At 40.5% G+C, this 15944-nt stretch overlaps 1 protein-coding gene across 1 annotated transcript in view; it reads right to left on the bottom strand.

The window, feature by feature from the left end:
- The window catches only part of LOC311054442 (contactin-3-like), a 36382-nt gene extending 21463 nt beyond the window's left edge, over positions 1 to 14919 (bottom strand). Inside the window, exons 1-12 of the mRNA XM_084070412.1 lie at positions 14796 to 14919; positions 13833 to 13968; positions 10832 to 11007; positions 9987 to 10082; positions 9433 to 9636; positions 8213 to 8315; positions 7673 to 7857; positions 6105 to 6241; positions 5175 to 5304; positions 4414 to 4564; positions 1759 to 1886; positions 275 to 444 (exon numbers count right to left, since the gene is read on the bottom strand). Of these exons, the coding sequence (XP_083926538.1) occupies positions 275 to 444; positions 1759 to 1886; positions 4414 to 4564; positions 5175 to 5304; positions 6105 to 6241; positions 7673 to 7857; positions 8213 to 8315; positions 9433 to 9636; positions 9987 to 10082; positions 10832 to 11007; positions 13833 to 13968; positions 14796 to 14850 (1671 nt within the window). The 5' untranslated portion in view covers positions 14851 to 14919. The remainder of the gene's footprint in view (positions 1 to 274; positions 445 to 1758; positions 1887 to 4413; positions 4565 to 5174; positions 5305 to 6104; positions 6242 to 7672; positions 7858 to 8212; positions 8316 to 9432; positions 9637 to 9986; positions 10083 to 10831; positions 11008 to 13832; positions 13969 to 14795) is intronic.
- Positions 14920 to 15944: the final 1025 nt, after the last annotated feature.

The raw sequence follows: 15944 nt of genomic DNA, 5'->3' as shown, positions 1-15944 counted from the left end.
CTAACAGATCAATTGATCCCATAGAAGTTCCCTGCAAGAACATTTTCTCATTCCCACAGAGTGACAGCAGGTAATGATAATGGCCAAAATGACAATACAATAATGAAAAATAAGGCAAGCGTTACAACTGCAGAATATAGACATTGTAACTCCCTCCAAGAAACACAAAACCAACTGCCCTTTGAGTCAGAACTGGGATGAGTGAAGCAGGATGGAATGAGGTGCCAACTGCCCATTCACACATTCTGAAGCATTACGCCAGCAGGTCACTCACCCCTCCCACTAGCTCAAAGTGTCTGTCTCCCTTGGTGATGAGCTGTCCGTTGAAAGCCCAGGAGAAGGATACGTCGAGAACAGGGTCACTGGCAACCTGACAGGGTAAAACGATGCTCTCGCCCACGATGATCTCCATGTCTGCTGGACCCTGGGTGATTCTGGTTGGATCTGCCCCACATAAACACATGGATAGCAGCCCAGTCAGAAAAATTACTATCCACTAACCAAGCACAAGAAAGACTTCATTGCAGGGTAATGGGGAGTCAATCATGTACATGTTATAATTTCATGTATGCTGCTTTGCAGGTTTCCAGGAAATTATGAATAACTGCTTACTGGAACAGATGAATGTACAGTACCGTGGCAGACAACGAGTCCTATCCAGGCCAACATTATGTAAAGTGAGTGGGGTATCATGAAAGCTTAAGTCAAGTACCTAATATGATAACACAGAGCCTGCCACTGCTAAAAAGGCCTAATATTCATAACACAGCTAGCTTAATCTTCTGTAATCCTGAGAGCAATTACAATGAACTGAGAATCAGATAAAACTGTTGCTGGCATGACAGGCGCTACTGCACACGCCCAACGAAAATGAGGGGCACTGTGTGAAGAGAACTAAACCTATTGTTTGGCCGAACCATGCTGTGCTTCAAAAGTCAAGATAATGAATTTGCCTGACTCAAATAGAGAATTCACAACACAAAGACACCTGTCTCACCTGATATTAACTGTCAGGGCTTAAAATAATTACATGCCAAGTGTCTCTTCAGTTCTTAAAGCATTAATAATCAATGGTCAAACCACTGTGGTACTGACGGTATAATGTCCTTGAGTCCCACTTTAGTTAGAGCAAGTAATCCTCAACACATTAATGAAACAAATAAGAAACCTGGAAAACACCCAAGTATTACTTGACTTCAAACACACTTCAAACAATAATAATGGCATCTGTAACAACTCTATTAAAGACTTCCTTCACTTCCCCTCCCGGCGCCTTCATTTGTTGCAGTAAATTGGTTGCTTTCAACTGCTTCAAGGAAAACAATGATCGAGTTGTTTCACAAAGACCTTTGAAAGACATTATTGCACCCACTGCCAGATGTAGTCAGACAAAACAGCAAAAGAAATTATGATAAACCCAGACAGAAGTATAAGACTAAAACTTCTTAGAAGTTTGCAAATGAATACTACGTTGGGGTTACTCACTCGATATAATGTTAAACAACTAAAACGAAAATCAAGGGAGGCAGTTGCATTACTATGCATAGACTTGAGCCTCATGGGCAGAGACTTTCAGACGCTTTGACATTCCCCGAAACACTTCTCAGAGAAAAGACTTGTTTTGTTTGTTTTCCAACCACCAGTTATTGACTCACATCCTCTAGAAGTGCTATAGTTGCCCTTTTCCTGATAATCTATAGCTTGCTATAAAGCTTTCTTAGAAAGTGCATCTCATGAATTTGACAGTAACAAACTTACCTGTAACAAGGAGTCTCCCTGTTGTACTAGACATCCCGAAGCGATTCCTTGCAAAGCAGTTATAGCTGCCCGCATCAGACTTGGTCACATTAGCCAATCTCAAAGTTCCATCAGATGAAAGAGTTACCCTATAAAAGTCCATAGACAGAGGCACTGTTTTAGCTTTTCCAAGCATTGACATTTACATTTAATGTCAAAGACGGTTTGCAAGCTAGATCATATTGGTATAGCATCCTACCATGACTGTGATATATAGTATAATGTCTTTTGTACATGTTTCTATTTCAACCTCTAGCTTACATTGTATATCGTCGCTGTCCAGCAGGAACCAGCTAACTCCATTTTCAGCTTCTTTTTTTTTCTCCATAAATCAACGCTATTGAACACCCTTTACGTCTGTGTAAAAATAATAATAATTTGAACCAATGAAAAGTATCAAAAAGCGCCTCTGACAAAACCTCGTAACTCCATTGGATCCTCAACCTGTCCGTCAAACCATGCAACTCCACCCCCTCTCCTCCTGCTGCTGTGCCGTTCCACAGCACAACGCAGTGAGCGCACACAGACACAGGACAGATCTGCTGCGGTTTTAAAAAATATAAGGTTTTCTTCATTTCCTGAAAAGCGTATAATTTGTTTTTTCATTTCCCGAAAAATGAGCGTTTTGGAGTTAGCTGATTGCGGCCGGACAGCAGAGATATTGTACATCATATCGTTTTTTTTTATATTGTGCAAATAATTATAAATGTTTCTATAATTGTTGTTATTCAGTGCAATGAATCAAACTCTCCAAAATGACTTTAGTGTATGTGCAAACATACAGTACATGGCAAAAGTAAGTGCTGGTATTCTCTTATTGAGATTTATTGTAAAGTAACTGCTACCAAATCTTACTCTGATGCACCCCTCTCTGCCTCAGCAGCCTGTGCTCAGCTTACCATGAGTATGTCTACATTGCCTATATCTGCTTCTACTTCTGTTATATCTTCTGCTCCTATACATAATACAACATAGTATATAGTAGAACGTGTACATTATATGTTCTAGATATATTATCAATAGTATTCTTTGTACTATATTTTCTTTGAATACACATTTTAGGTGAGATAATATGACAATTGTATAGTTTTCTTTTATGAATAAAGTTAAAACGTTTGGCTGATTTTATATGTAACATTTTCAGATCAGTTCAACATACATGAATTCAACCATAACTAGAAAAAGTGCTCCTCGGAGCACAAGTCTCCGCCAGGTCAGGTAGGTTATCATGGCCTCCTGGTGGCGCTATAATAGGTCAATGTGAAAAGGGTGTCATTTCTTCTTAGGCCTTTCACAGCAATCGGACACTGCATTCATGATTTGAGGCATTTTGTTCCAAAAATGTGGTTTGCTAAATTAGACCTGCTGGTGGCGCTATAACAGGCCAATGTGAAAAGGGGGGCAATTCTTCCTCGGCCTAGTGGGAATGTGCGTACAATAGAGATGCGCGGATCGCGGTTTTAGCCGCGGTTGCCACAGTTAACCACAGTTTGGGTGGATTTGGGTCAATCAAATATAATAATGAATTAATATTGGATAAACCGCGGGTGAAAAAATGTGGGAATTACATTAATGATATCAATCTATAGGCCTATTATAGCATTTAAAAAGCACAAAATCTCGCCGTCGTGCGTTTGTAGTATTTTAATATTACGTAATTTTACATCAGGCACAAATTAGCCGCCTACTGCACGTTAAGGGGTCTTTGTACCAGGTGCCATATTTATTATTATTATTATTTTACGAGAGAAATAAGCATGAAAAGCTTGAAAACAAGCCCAAAACAGGCGCCAAATTACCCCAAAAGTCGCTTATAAAACGCAGACATGGCAACAAAGCAAGTTAAAAGTGAAAGTAAAATAAATGAAGGGAGTGTGCTTGCAAAGTTGCACGAAGATCGGTGCAGTTATAAATAAAAACGTGAATTGGCCTGTTATAGCGCCACCATGAGGCTGATGTGAAAGTTTTCAAGTGGCATTTCTTCCTGGGCCAAGTGGGAATCTACGTGGAAAATTTGACGGAAATCACATGCTACGTTCATGATTTGAGGCATTTTGTTCAAAACGAAGGAATCCTGCAAACTTTGGAGGCCAATCTTAGCCAATTAGGATGGAATATAGAAAATCGGACAGATCCGTGTTTATCACATGACTATAGAGATACTGTGTACCGATTTGCGTGTTGTTCGGACAAAATCTGTAGCAGTAATATCCAAAAATGTGTTTTGCAAAAGTCGGCCTCGTGGTGGCGCTATGACATGCTGATCTGAAAAATGTGGGGCAGAAGTTCTGCTGTGGCATCCAGGGAGTGTGTGTGCACTGTTTCACAGCGACCGGGCCAACGGTGGCGGAGATTAGCTGCTCGCAGACGGAAGGACGGACGGACGGACACACGGACGGACAGGGGGCAAAACATACTCTCTCGCCATGCCTTTCGGCCTGGCGGAGACAATAATTCTTATTACCCCTCTGGAACAAAAAACTAAACAAAAACAGTCACATATTATTAGAGGCCGATTCAATTTCCCTGGGATCCATTGGAATGACCACCCTGTGGGTACATTGAAAACGGTTCATCATCATCACTGTTGTTAACTTTAGTGTATTTAATTAATACCTGTCATTGGTGTGAATAGGCAAGTTGCCTTTCTTCCACAGAATGCTTGCAAGAGGATAGGCCTGGGGCTTACACTCCAAAGTCACCGTGGTGCCTGCTTTGGATTTGAGCAGAGCTCTCAGGAGGTTCCCTGTGAAGTCTGGAGGAGAGGCTGATGGGAAGAAGCAAACAGACCTAAGAAGGGGACCATTGCAAATCTCACAGGACACTTGATCTAGGTTACAACCAGGTCGATGAAAGTTGTCAACCCTTAATGTTCTGCAGAGACGGCTTTTTCAAACATTTGTAATGGGATTTACAATGAAATGAAAGTGGAATCACCCTGAAGTCTACTGTTTGATTTTTCTTTCTTTTTTTACATAACAAGTTCTTTTAAATATATAAGCCAGAACGATTTATGACAAAACTCTACATGGATGAAAGTAACCGTAACCTTTTTTTATCAGGTTGCATAAAATATGGTCATACTCATATTTGATATTCACATTTAGTGAGAAGAGCTCCAACTTTGAAGAAAATTATTAAAATCAAACATTCATCTATCATCTCATCTTCGCCCTTTTCAGCGGTTACATAAAAGTAAATCAGTATATTAGGTCAGGATAAATAAAAAAAATGTGTTTGACCCCACAAACCAATCTCACGGAACCCATTATCCATTAATCCAGACAACCTTTAGAATGACAGTAAGGTGACCTTTCCGATTCTTTGGTTACATCAACTTAGGGATTTGCACCGAAGATAAGAAAAAGCCATTTTACCTAAAACCATGAGCTCAGCACTGAAATATATGACGCCATGTTTATTCTCAGCCACACACTGGTACATTCCGGCGTCGGACAGCATCAAGACAGACACAGAGAGGACCCCATCGTCAATATGGATCCTTTCCTGATAAGACAAAGAGGATAGAATGCAACTGAATTATTTAATTCTAAAACACTACAAAATACATACATTTTGGCAGAAAAATTGGTCACCTGAAAAAGTGGTGATTCGTTATATTATAGTATATAGTATTATTTTCTTCCAAGTTATCTTTAATTAATTATTTCTGTATTGTTTCTCTTACGAAATATATATATATATATTTTTATTTTATATCGATATTTATGGTAACATGCAGTGACCACTAGCAAAGAAATTCTTATCCAAGTGAAGTGCAATCTAGCACAGAACATCTCCAACATCCTGTAAGAAAATGGAACATACCAACAGGGCAGAATCAGTGTTGTGCTCAAGTTGAAAAACAGAGACACCACGCTACAGAAACTGAGTTACGTTTGCTGCTACCGTGTACATTTCACAGTAGATTAAGCCCATTGTCCCTCAAGCTAGAGAAGCTTGACCATGTAGCATGAATAATGAAAACAACCACTGGCCCCATTCAGATGAAATGGAGCGGCCTCCTGGGTACTACACTGATCCACTCAAGACTCTGTAACGTGCCGAGGAGGAGTAGAACAGAGAAAAGCTCAGTCGCATCTATCACGACACGCGTCGCCAAGGCACTTACACGCGTGACCCTACTCACACACCTGTATTTCATGTCGCCGTGCCTTGTACTCCAAATGAGAAATCTGTTCCATGCTATAATGATCTGTCCTAAAAACAAATAACAGAATGACCCAAAATATATGAAATATAACGTGAGTGGGTTATAAAACAAGAACACATGTTCCTGTTTTTACCTCTAAGGCCAGTGATTGGCCGTTCTTCAGCCAGGTGTAGGAGGGCTTGGGCTTGCCATTGGCTTTACACTCCCAGTACAGCCGCTCTTCTATGGCCAAGGCCGTGTCCTTCATCGTCTGTATCCACTGAGGTTTGGCTAAAGGGAACACACACATAGACTCTATTGATATGCCAGAGAGAGACAGGTAGGTGGATGGACTAACTCCCTCACTGAATATGTTGGAGCCAATGTGATGCTGAGGACGGGTGTTTGCAGACTGACAGTTTGAATCAATGCAGATCGTAAGAGTCAGGAGATGGAGGAGCCACTTTCTTCTTTAAAGAGTTGCCCACTTGGCAAATAAAGAGGAGTGAATGTAGGGTACCACTTTGTTTTTTTGTTTTTTTTATAGAGTTCCATCTCTTAAATGTGTCACCACCCTGTGGCAATTCAAGATTAGCACCAGATGTTACAGTATGAAACACCAGGGAGCAGGAAGCTGTGATGATGGATACTAAGCTCTCACCCCACCGCCATGCTAGCATGCATAATTAGCTTCACCTGACTCTTTCTCAACCCACTACACAAACAAGCCCATGTTTCTCGCCTTTTGCATACGTACAGCAACAAATTGGGCACTTTATGTGAAAGTGATTACGTTTGTGTTAACATGCAGAGCTTTCTTTGTGAATACCGTGTGTTGTTTTGCCTCCTCTATGAGTAAAATTAAAACCAAACAATTCTTGATATTGCACCTTATTCATTTTAACAGCAGCAAAGAAGATGGTGGCTACGAGATGGAAACCTCCTCAACATTTCGCCAATGGGTTTTAACTTTTGTATCAAGAATTATCAACGGCATTACTGTACATGGAGCGAGCGAGAAAAACGTTAAGTATGGTCTCGCATTGCAGATAAGCTTAAGGACATGATGATTTAGGTTGTCCTTACACGGTAGTGGGAACTTTTTGTGATATAATGAATAAAACAACTTTGATGTATTTGGTGTATTTCTCATGCCAGCTCTAGTTTGTATCATGCCGCACAATCACAAGTGTAACTAACGACATAACAAAATGTTTTAAAATGAGGTACTGTACTGTACTGTAAATAAAGTGTGCCCACCTTTTGAAATATCTAGTAGTATCTTAACCCATTAAGACCTGAGACTGATAAAAAAAAAGTCTTCTAAATCCCAACAGTTTTCTGAAAAAAATTATCTTGTTTACAGTGGTGTGTTCAAAACCTTTTCATGTGAAGGACCCCCAAGATTATATGTATTTGGCCACGGACCCCCATCTCAAAATATTTTGTACCCCGAGAAGCAAAGATTTGAGTAAAAAATGTTCGCTTTGAAATAATATATATTCAAAGATTTCCACACATTTTCACGATTTTTACAAAAATAGCAGATCTACAAGCTACTCAATGAGCTTGTATATCTGCTGTTTTTGAATAGCCAAAGAAATCTAAAGTAACACAGATGCGTTCCAGGTCTTAATGGGTTGACAATAACACAGGTGCAGTGAGTGTAGTACTGTACAGTAGGTGCTTAGTAGGTGTTCCACTTCATGGACATCACAGTACCGTAGAAGGCTAGTCGGCCAGTGGCCATGTTCTTGCCCATCTTGTTTTCAGCCACGCACTCATAGCCCCCTGTGTCATCCTGCTGGAAACTTGGAATCTCCAGCACGGCATTTGAGTACTTCATCTTGACTTTGCTGGGGAAAGGAACACCGTTGGCTCTCTTCCAGGTGATCTCTGGGACAGGGCTGGAAGACATAGGGGAAGTAAACCTCAGTTAAGTTCCCTTTAAAGATTTACGACCCTGGCTGTCTTTATAGGTCCACAATATTGGGATTGACGCCACTTAAAACCTATTCGCACTCCAACTATGAATAAAGAGAAAAGCTTTTCTGGAAGTTAGCTTGCACGAAAACATAGCCTTTTTTTCTTACAAGTAAAAGCAAGTTTTTACATTTTTCAGACCTGTCATGGTAGGATGCTATTCTCTAAGAGACAATTGTTCCAGTGAAATTACAATATACAGTAGAAATCCCAGGATTCCTTGACTGGAATGAAAGACAGGAGAAAGATTGAAAACATGGTTCAAGAAATCCAGCTTACTTCCCGAGGGCGAAACACTCCAGCGTTACTGTTGATCCTTTGGCGGCGGGTACATTGTCAGGGAAATGAACTTCTATTTTCGGCTCATATTCGCCCATCACTCCTATCAAGTGCAAGCACAAGTACATGTTCACTCTTCCATTATTCATGACACACAAGCTTGCATTATGGACCAAACAATAGCATAGTAAAAAATAACAGAGGCAATAGAAAAGAAGCCACATGAGCTAACATTCTCTCTTGGGTGAACTTGAAAGAGCTACACCTCTTAAATGTGTAGCCACTAGTCACTTATGTGTGAAGTGGACAAATTATTCAAACCACTTCTAGGTAGCAAAGAGTATGTTAGACATCTACTGTATCTTAAGTTCAAGTATCATAATATAGTTTATATCAATATTCTGTGAAACCAGGCAGGAATTAGGCCTGGTAGCATTAGGTAATGGGACTGGGTTTCAAACTAGGGTTGCAACAGTTCATCAAACTATGTGATTTAATCATAAAAAATATATTTTAATAAAATAATAAATGTTCAAAAATAGCAAAAATGCAGACTAATCGATTTAGTCATCTATTAGATTTTGTTCACGTCGATTCGATATATAAAAAATATATTTAAAAAAACACTTCTCGATCATTCGATTAACTCATTCAGTGCCACATGACGTCTAAGACGTCACGTGGCCTGACGCCCCGTGCGCCACATGACGTCTAAGACGTCATGGAAAAAAAAAAAAAGCTGGGCACTGAATGAGTTAATCAAAAAAAGTAATTGATAGAATAATCGTTATGAGAACATCTTTTCTCAGTCTATCAACCGGCAGAAATTTCTGGTTGCTGGATAACGTTTAATTCATCTAAAAAGGCAATGTGTTTTTTATTTATTTTTTATTTTTTAAGCTTAACAGAAAATAGAGCAATCTATTGGTATCCGCAACTGCCGGGTGAATTCACATGAAAGCACAGCACAGGGAATGCTTTTAAACCGAGAGAGAATTATGGGCAAGCAACGTCAGCATAGAAAACGTACAGGTTGTTTGTTTACTGGCCTAGATCCTGCTGCAAGGATTTATTCACTACCATTAGCAACCTAGGAGTCATGTTAAATTCATCAAATATAGGACGGAAAATACGTTATTATAAAAAAAAAAGAATACCCTCATTACACGGCTGAAAATACTTATTTTAATACGTTATGGAAAAACATTTTTGAATCGTACCATCTGTTCTGAGGATCAACGATGTAGGTGAACTATGAACTTTGCCCTTTGTGATGCTGTTCATCACCACACACGTGTAGTTGCCCACATCAGAGGTCTCCACCTTGGAAATGTACAGGTTTCCCGTCTCCTGGGAGACAAAGCGTCGATTGTCTTGCTGAACAAAGTATGGGTACTCATTGAAGACCCATGCATAAGTAAGGTCTAGAAGGGAGAACAATCAATTAGCAATGACTAGAAACTTAAAATAGAATGTGATTAACCAGTTAAACCCTACCTACGTAGTTGCCCAGGGCTCTATACTAGATCCTCTATTATTTCCCTCCACACCAAATCTCTTCAACGAAAATAACTGATCTACAAGCTCGCAACGCGTTGCGAGCTTGTAGATCAGCTATTTTTGACAAACTTTACTTATCCCCATAATAGGGACACTAGGGTTCAAGTCGCTGAACCAATTCACAATGAAAATTCCAAAGGTATGCCATTGTTTGAAAAATGATCTTTTAGTTTTGTCAAAATGTAGCGAGTAGAGTATAAGAGAGTTACTTCACCTCCTGAGTGTGGGGGTGTTCCACAAAGTAACACCACTCCCTGCCCCTCTCGCACAGAGACCGCACTCCTGGTGTGGACCCTAAAATGATCCAAGTCTGAAGGAGGAAGGGAGGGAGGTGACAAAGGTCATTCCATAATCTTACAGGAAAACACACAAGGGAATAGGAAACAAGTAAATGCCATAGAAGACACTCATACAAGACCATATTAGAGGAAATTGTCATCCACAATGCACTATGAATGATAATTTCATAATGATAATTTAAGTGCCGTAATGCTCAAGAGAGATGGAGGGTGTGAGAATATGGATCATTCGAAGTACCCAAGGGTAAGCTACGTAGAAGCACAGGGCCTTGTAATATATATAATTATCAACTCAAATACAGTGTGTTCTATTATCAAATACCTTCATTCATAAAGCTTTTCAATACAGAAAGGAACATTTTCCCTGTCCTCTGGGACCCAGGCCTATGAAAACATATTACTTCCATGAACACAAGGGCAGTTACAAGCACATTCAAGAACCATTTGGAATCACGATGTGTAGTGTATAAAGAAATTACTTATATAGCTGGGGCTGGGCAATGAATCAATATTACATTGCTATTGTGATATGAGACTAGTTATCATCATCTGGGATTTTGGATAGCGTACTGTAATATTGTGATATGATCACTTAAGCCTTATTTTCTTTAAAATTTAAAAGTATTAGTTTTTAAAGAAAGAAGAAGAATACAATATTATCATCCCAATATCGGCATGAGGTATTTGGACAAAAATATTGTTATACTTCATTCTGTCCATAACCCCCTGCCCTACTTATACATTATATAACACAACTTACAGGCAAACTGTAGACTTGCTCTCCTGCTGAGAATGGCTCCTACAGTGTTGTAGGCCATACATTGGTACATCCCAGCATCCTGGTAACGGTCCAGGCTCCTTATAATGAGGTTGCCCCCAGACAGACGCCGTCGAAGATCCAGGCCCAGATTTATGAGTGTCCCATTCAGTGACCATCTGTGAGGGCAAAGACACCATCAGCTGCTGCCAAAACACGCCGTCCATTCCTATCTCACCGACCACCAAGGTTGGCTGACAGGAGGAGGCAAGCTCAAGATCACAACTCTGTTGGAGGAAGGATGTCTGTGTGGGTTTAGCATTTTAAAACGGACAGGTTGCAATTCATGGCTATCTAGGGCTGTCTTTACACCAACGCTTGTGCACAGAAGATAATTACTATCTAATGTAAAAAAAAAAAAACAGTTCACTGGTGAGAGAATGCTTTTCTTAACACCAACTTCTGAAGACAACGGGGAAGTGTCAGCATTGGTTCGGGTGAGTGTGTGCCAAGGAGGAATAGAAACTGCTTCTGGCAAAGACAGCACATCTGCTTTCTCACACAGAACTCTCTCCACTTCTACACTATAAAATCCTGAATGTTAATTTAACTCTGACAGTGTACAAATGTTACTAAATTAACCTGTTACGGGTCAATTTGGTTACATTAGTACAGTACACTCTCCAAGTTACAAATGCAAAAATGAACACTGAAGACTTTGCTGTTTACTGAAGGGCAACAGAAGAAACATGTTTGGAAGGAGGGAATTATATATAAGATTACACTACGGTTACAGTCACAGGCATAAAGACTTTATTGTGAATTCCTTTAACAATAATATCCTTAATACCAGGTGAGGTTATCACCTGACAAGAAGAAAGCACAAGCCAAGTTCATGCAGCGCAAGCCAAACAAAATAGGTGCTTTCCACTTTACATAACCTTCCCACCCCTGAACGCGTTATAAAATTATTCTAATGCTTTGCTTCCCACTGCTTTGCTTAACCATCATATAAACCAACTAAAAATACCTCTACAAAAAAAAAGTGAATACACTGAAAAGTAACAGGAGTTCCCCATGATTCATCAAAAAGGCCTTCCTCGGTGAAATGAAAAAATGGCTTACGGCATGACAACCAACTTTCCAAAAGCTTTCAGGACTAACCTTCAGAATCATTTCTTAAAGAATACGTAAAAACCTCTCGATGTTGAAGGGTGCTTGCTGCCATATTCCGTTCGTAAGCTCAAGAGCCCTAGGAAGCTTGGGCGGCTAGAGTAAATCCACCATGTACAAACGTCAACTTTGAGGAGCACAGGGCAGTCAGTGTGTCACTTAGGATGAGTGAGACTAGGCACATACTGAAGGCTGTTAATATCTGTTGTTGGAACGTATTGCTCTCTTTGACTTATAGGCATTGCATTTAGAGCACTCAGAAACCTGTTTCCTCTGTGTGTGTGTGTGTGTGTGTGTGTGTGTGTGTGTGTGTGTGTGTGTGTGTGTGTGTGTGTGTGTGTGTGTGTGTGTGTGTGTGTGTGTGTGTGTGTGTCTCTCTGAAGCATAATTGCTCAACGTTACCCTGGCCTGAACATAGGACATATTGCAGGTAGGTGATTGAATACGATCGCCAGTTTTGCTTGAGCCTTGCTTTATAAGTGTCTGACCATCTGACCACACAGAAACCGAAGCATTCCAGATTCTTCTGCAGTCTACAGCCTCTAGCTTCTTGACCCGTGGTGAGGCAAAACCTTGAAACTAAATTTCATTTCCTGTTGACAAAGGGTGAAAAAAATAACTAATACTGCATTGCGCCCAACGTCCACTTTGGAAAAAAGGAGGGCACTGTGTATAACACATGTCTTTTCTACCATTATGCTGCAACACTCTGGTGATGGGAATTCCATCTACTGTGAGTGACAGGGCTGGCAGAGGGAGGGAAAGGAGAGGAACGAGAGGAGAGGACAGAGCAGCAGTGTAAGCCCATTTACACTTCAAGAGAGGAGCCGGAGAGGTGCCGAGGGCATGCGGAGCCCGCCACAGCCAGCTTGAAAAGATGCCGCGCTAGACATGCTCATCTCTCCTTTAATCAGTGCACGGAAATACCTCGTCTTAGCTGCGATAATGAATGTACGCACTCCGCACCGCTATCATTCAGCTCGTCTGCACTGGCCGTGCTGAAGCAATTCCACCACTGAACACCAAAGATGCTTCTAATCAATGCCTGTTAGCGTTAGGCCAGTCTCTAGCAACAGAGGCTGGTTTCATAGTGTTTTATAAGAGCCAATGGTCATTAAGATGCTACACATGTGTCACTTCAGATACTATCTGGCGAGACACGAGACAGATTGGCAGTATGTTAGTCAATATGAATCACTGAAGCCATAATGAAGCTAAACGCTTAGTATTCCTACTTGCACTTTATCCAAATTCCATGGGAAATTAATAAAGGAGACAGCCTAAGTCCATGCTTATTACACATAAAGAACATAATCTGGGAATTCATAAGCCCCTAATCAAATGACTGTGGAGGAGAAAGCTGTAAAATCAGCCACCAAAAAGCGTCTATAGTGAATTATGAGGAGCATATAGCGATGTGAGGAGCATTCACTGTGTAGATATTGATAACATAAAACATAGTTACAGTATAAAATTGATATCTTTATATCTTTAACTTGGACAATATTTTAAAGGCCAACTGCAGCAATCATTTCTTATTGTTATTTAATGTGGAGATCTGATAAAACCTCCCAACGCGTTTAAAAAAACATGTAAAAGATATTGACTGATGGCCAATTTTTTTTTAATATATAATGTGCATGTATAGTGACTTTTTTAGCTGGTGACGTAGAAAAAACGTTGGCAGAGTATGGACAGCATAATATTTTCTATACATTGTCCCAAGCTCATCCAGGCTCCAAGACTTTCACTCTGTAAAGCACTTTGTAAGCACTGTAATGCCATGGGTCCACATGTGGAGAAATGGAGCCAGGATGTGATCCTTGCATACCTGTACTGAGGGAGCGGGGTCCCCTTGGCATCACAGGTCAGAGTTGCCTCCTCCTCTATCGCATCTACCGGTATGAACAAGTCCCCCGGTTCCATCCTCCATCTTGGACCATGGTACGATCCACTATCCAGACATTCTGTCAGAAGCACACAGTAAAATCCTCAGTGTTCATTTACCTCTGAGTGTTCATATGTAACCGAATGGGCCGATATCGTTGCAAAACATAGTATAAATTAAACCTTAAAGTCCCCACCAGTCAATGAGTGTGACATTCTGCTGTTGGTTAACCCATTAAATCGGGAAAGAATCTTTGTCATTTTATACTTTGGCTATAAAGTAGCAGATATACAAGCTCATAGCGCGTGACTTCATGCCGCGCTATGAGCTTGTGGATCTGCTATTTTTGAAAACTTTTGCGCAATTTGTGCATATCTTTGAATACAAATGTTTTAAAGTGAACATTTTTAACTCAAATCTTAGCTTCTGGGGGTCCCTGGAACAACACATTTTGAGATGGGAGTGGGTCCGTAGGCAAATACATAATTTTGGTGGTCATTGACAAGTTTTGAGCACCACTGATATAGGAAAAAAAATCGGAAAACTGTTAGGATTTAGAAGACATTTGTAGAATCGGTCTCAGTCAGGTCTTAATGGGTTAATAGAGGGATCTCTCAGCAGCCCTCTGATGAGTTATTTAAACTAGTTGGTGCATTATATAATATATCAAAAAAGACATGGACTAAATAAAATGATAAATGGCAAACTCTTCTCCGGGCAAAACTCAGAAATGTATTGACCCCATATTGTGAGTGGAAGTCAATATTGAGAGGCGTGCCTCTAAAAACTCATGCAGCGCCCCATCAGTTGTGGCACTGGTGACACGATTTTCATCTCTTTAGACATCGCAGGATCGTAAACGTCCTTGCGCAAAAGAATCATTACACATATAGAAAGACGTTTTACCTGCCAGACAGTCGATGATTGATAACAGTAGAAGCTGTTTCCATGGCAACGTCATCTTTGGCAGCCAAGGGCAAATGAGACTCTCATCCAATAAGCTCTGAAATGACACTCTTATTCTCCGAAACAGGGGAGCTTGACCTGTTGGAACAAGAATTGCGTTGGATATACCAAAGTCAGCAAGCTCATGTGTACCATAGTAGGCTGGCTCCTAAAACAGTATAACCCTCTTAGTAAGCAATCACATGGAGTAGGGCTGGGCAATATACTGTATGGACAAAATCAAAATAACACAATATTTTTGATCAAATACCGTGGTATTGATATAGTGACGAATGACGATACTCTAATATCGTATGGTGACGAATCTTCTTTAACATTTTTCAAAAATTGCAGATCTACAAGCTCACAACGCATCTCGATACAACGTTGTGAGTGGGCACATTGGATTGGAAATGGAAACCGAAAGGTTACTGGTTCGATCCCCAGTTCGATCCCCAGCTCCCTCTGGGTTCCTGCCGAAGTGTCCTTATGCCAGACACTGGCATAAGGACACCCCTAACTCTTGCCGATGAGCAGGTTGGTGCCTTGCATGGTTTCCTCCGCCGTCGGTGTGTGAGTAAATGTAATGCACATTGTAAAGCAATGGTTCTCAAACTTTTTCATGTCAAGGACCCCCAATTTATTTTGTATTTTGTATTTGGCCACGGCACAGACCCCCCCAATGTGCCATGGACCGCCATACAAGATTTGTGTTATTAGAAGGTTCCATAAACATTAAAACATTTCGACATCTACTGTACAAGCTCACAATGCTTTGCATTGCAATGCGTTGTGAGTTGGTAGCTATTTTAGTAGTTCGCCCCAAAAATTACTTATTTTCTATCAATTACACACCCCATGAAGAAGTCAGTAGTAGATTCAGTAGGAGACTCTGCCAGATACTTCGCCGGTCGTCAAATTATTGGCTTAGGAATGTGACAAAAACAAAACAATCTCCATGAATTCAAGGCTTCATGGGGTGTGTAATTGATAGAAAATAAGTGATTTCTTGGGTGAAGTACTCCTTTAAGCTGCTTTTGATGCTATTCCCCATTTTGCTGGGGACCCCCTTGAGGACCCCTGGGGGTCCCTGGACCCCACTTTGAGAAC

Source organism: Gymnoscopelus microlampas, assembly GCF_963454915.1.
Source record: "Gymnoscopelus microlampas genome assembly, chromosome: 10".
Lineage (NCBI taxonomy): Eukaryota > Metazoa > Chordata > Actinopteri > Myctophiformes > Myctophidae > Gymnoscopelus > Gymnoscopelus microlampas.
Note: the sequence above shows the minus strand (reverse complement) of the source record. Positions and strands in the feature narration are given on the sequence as shown.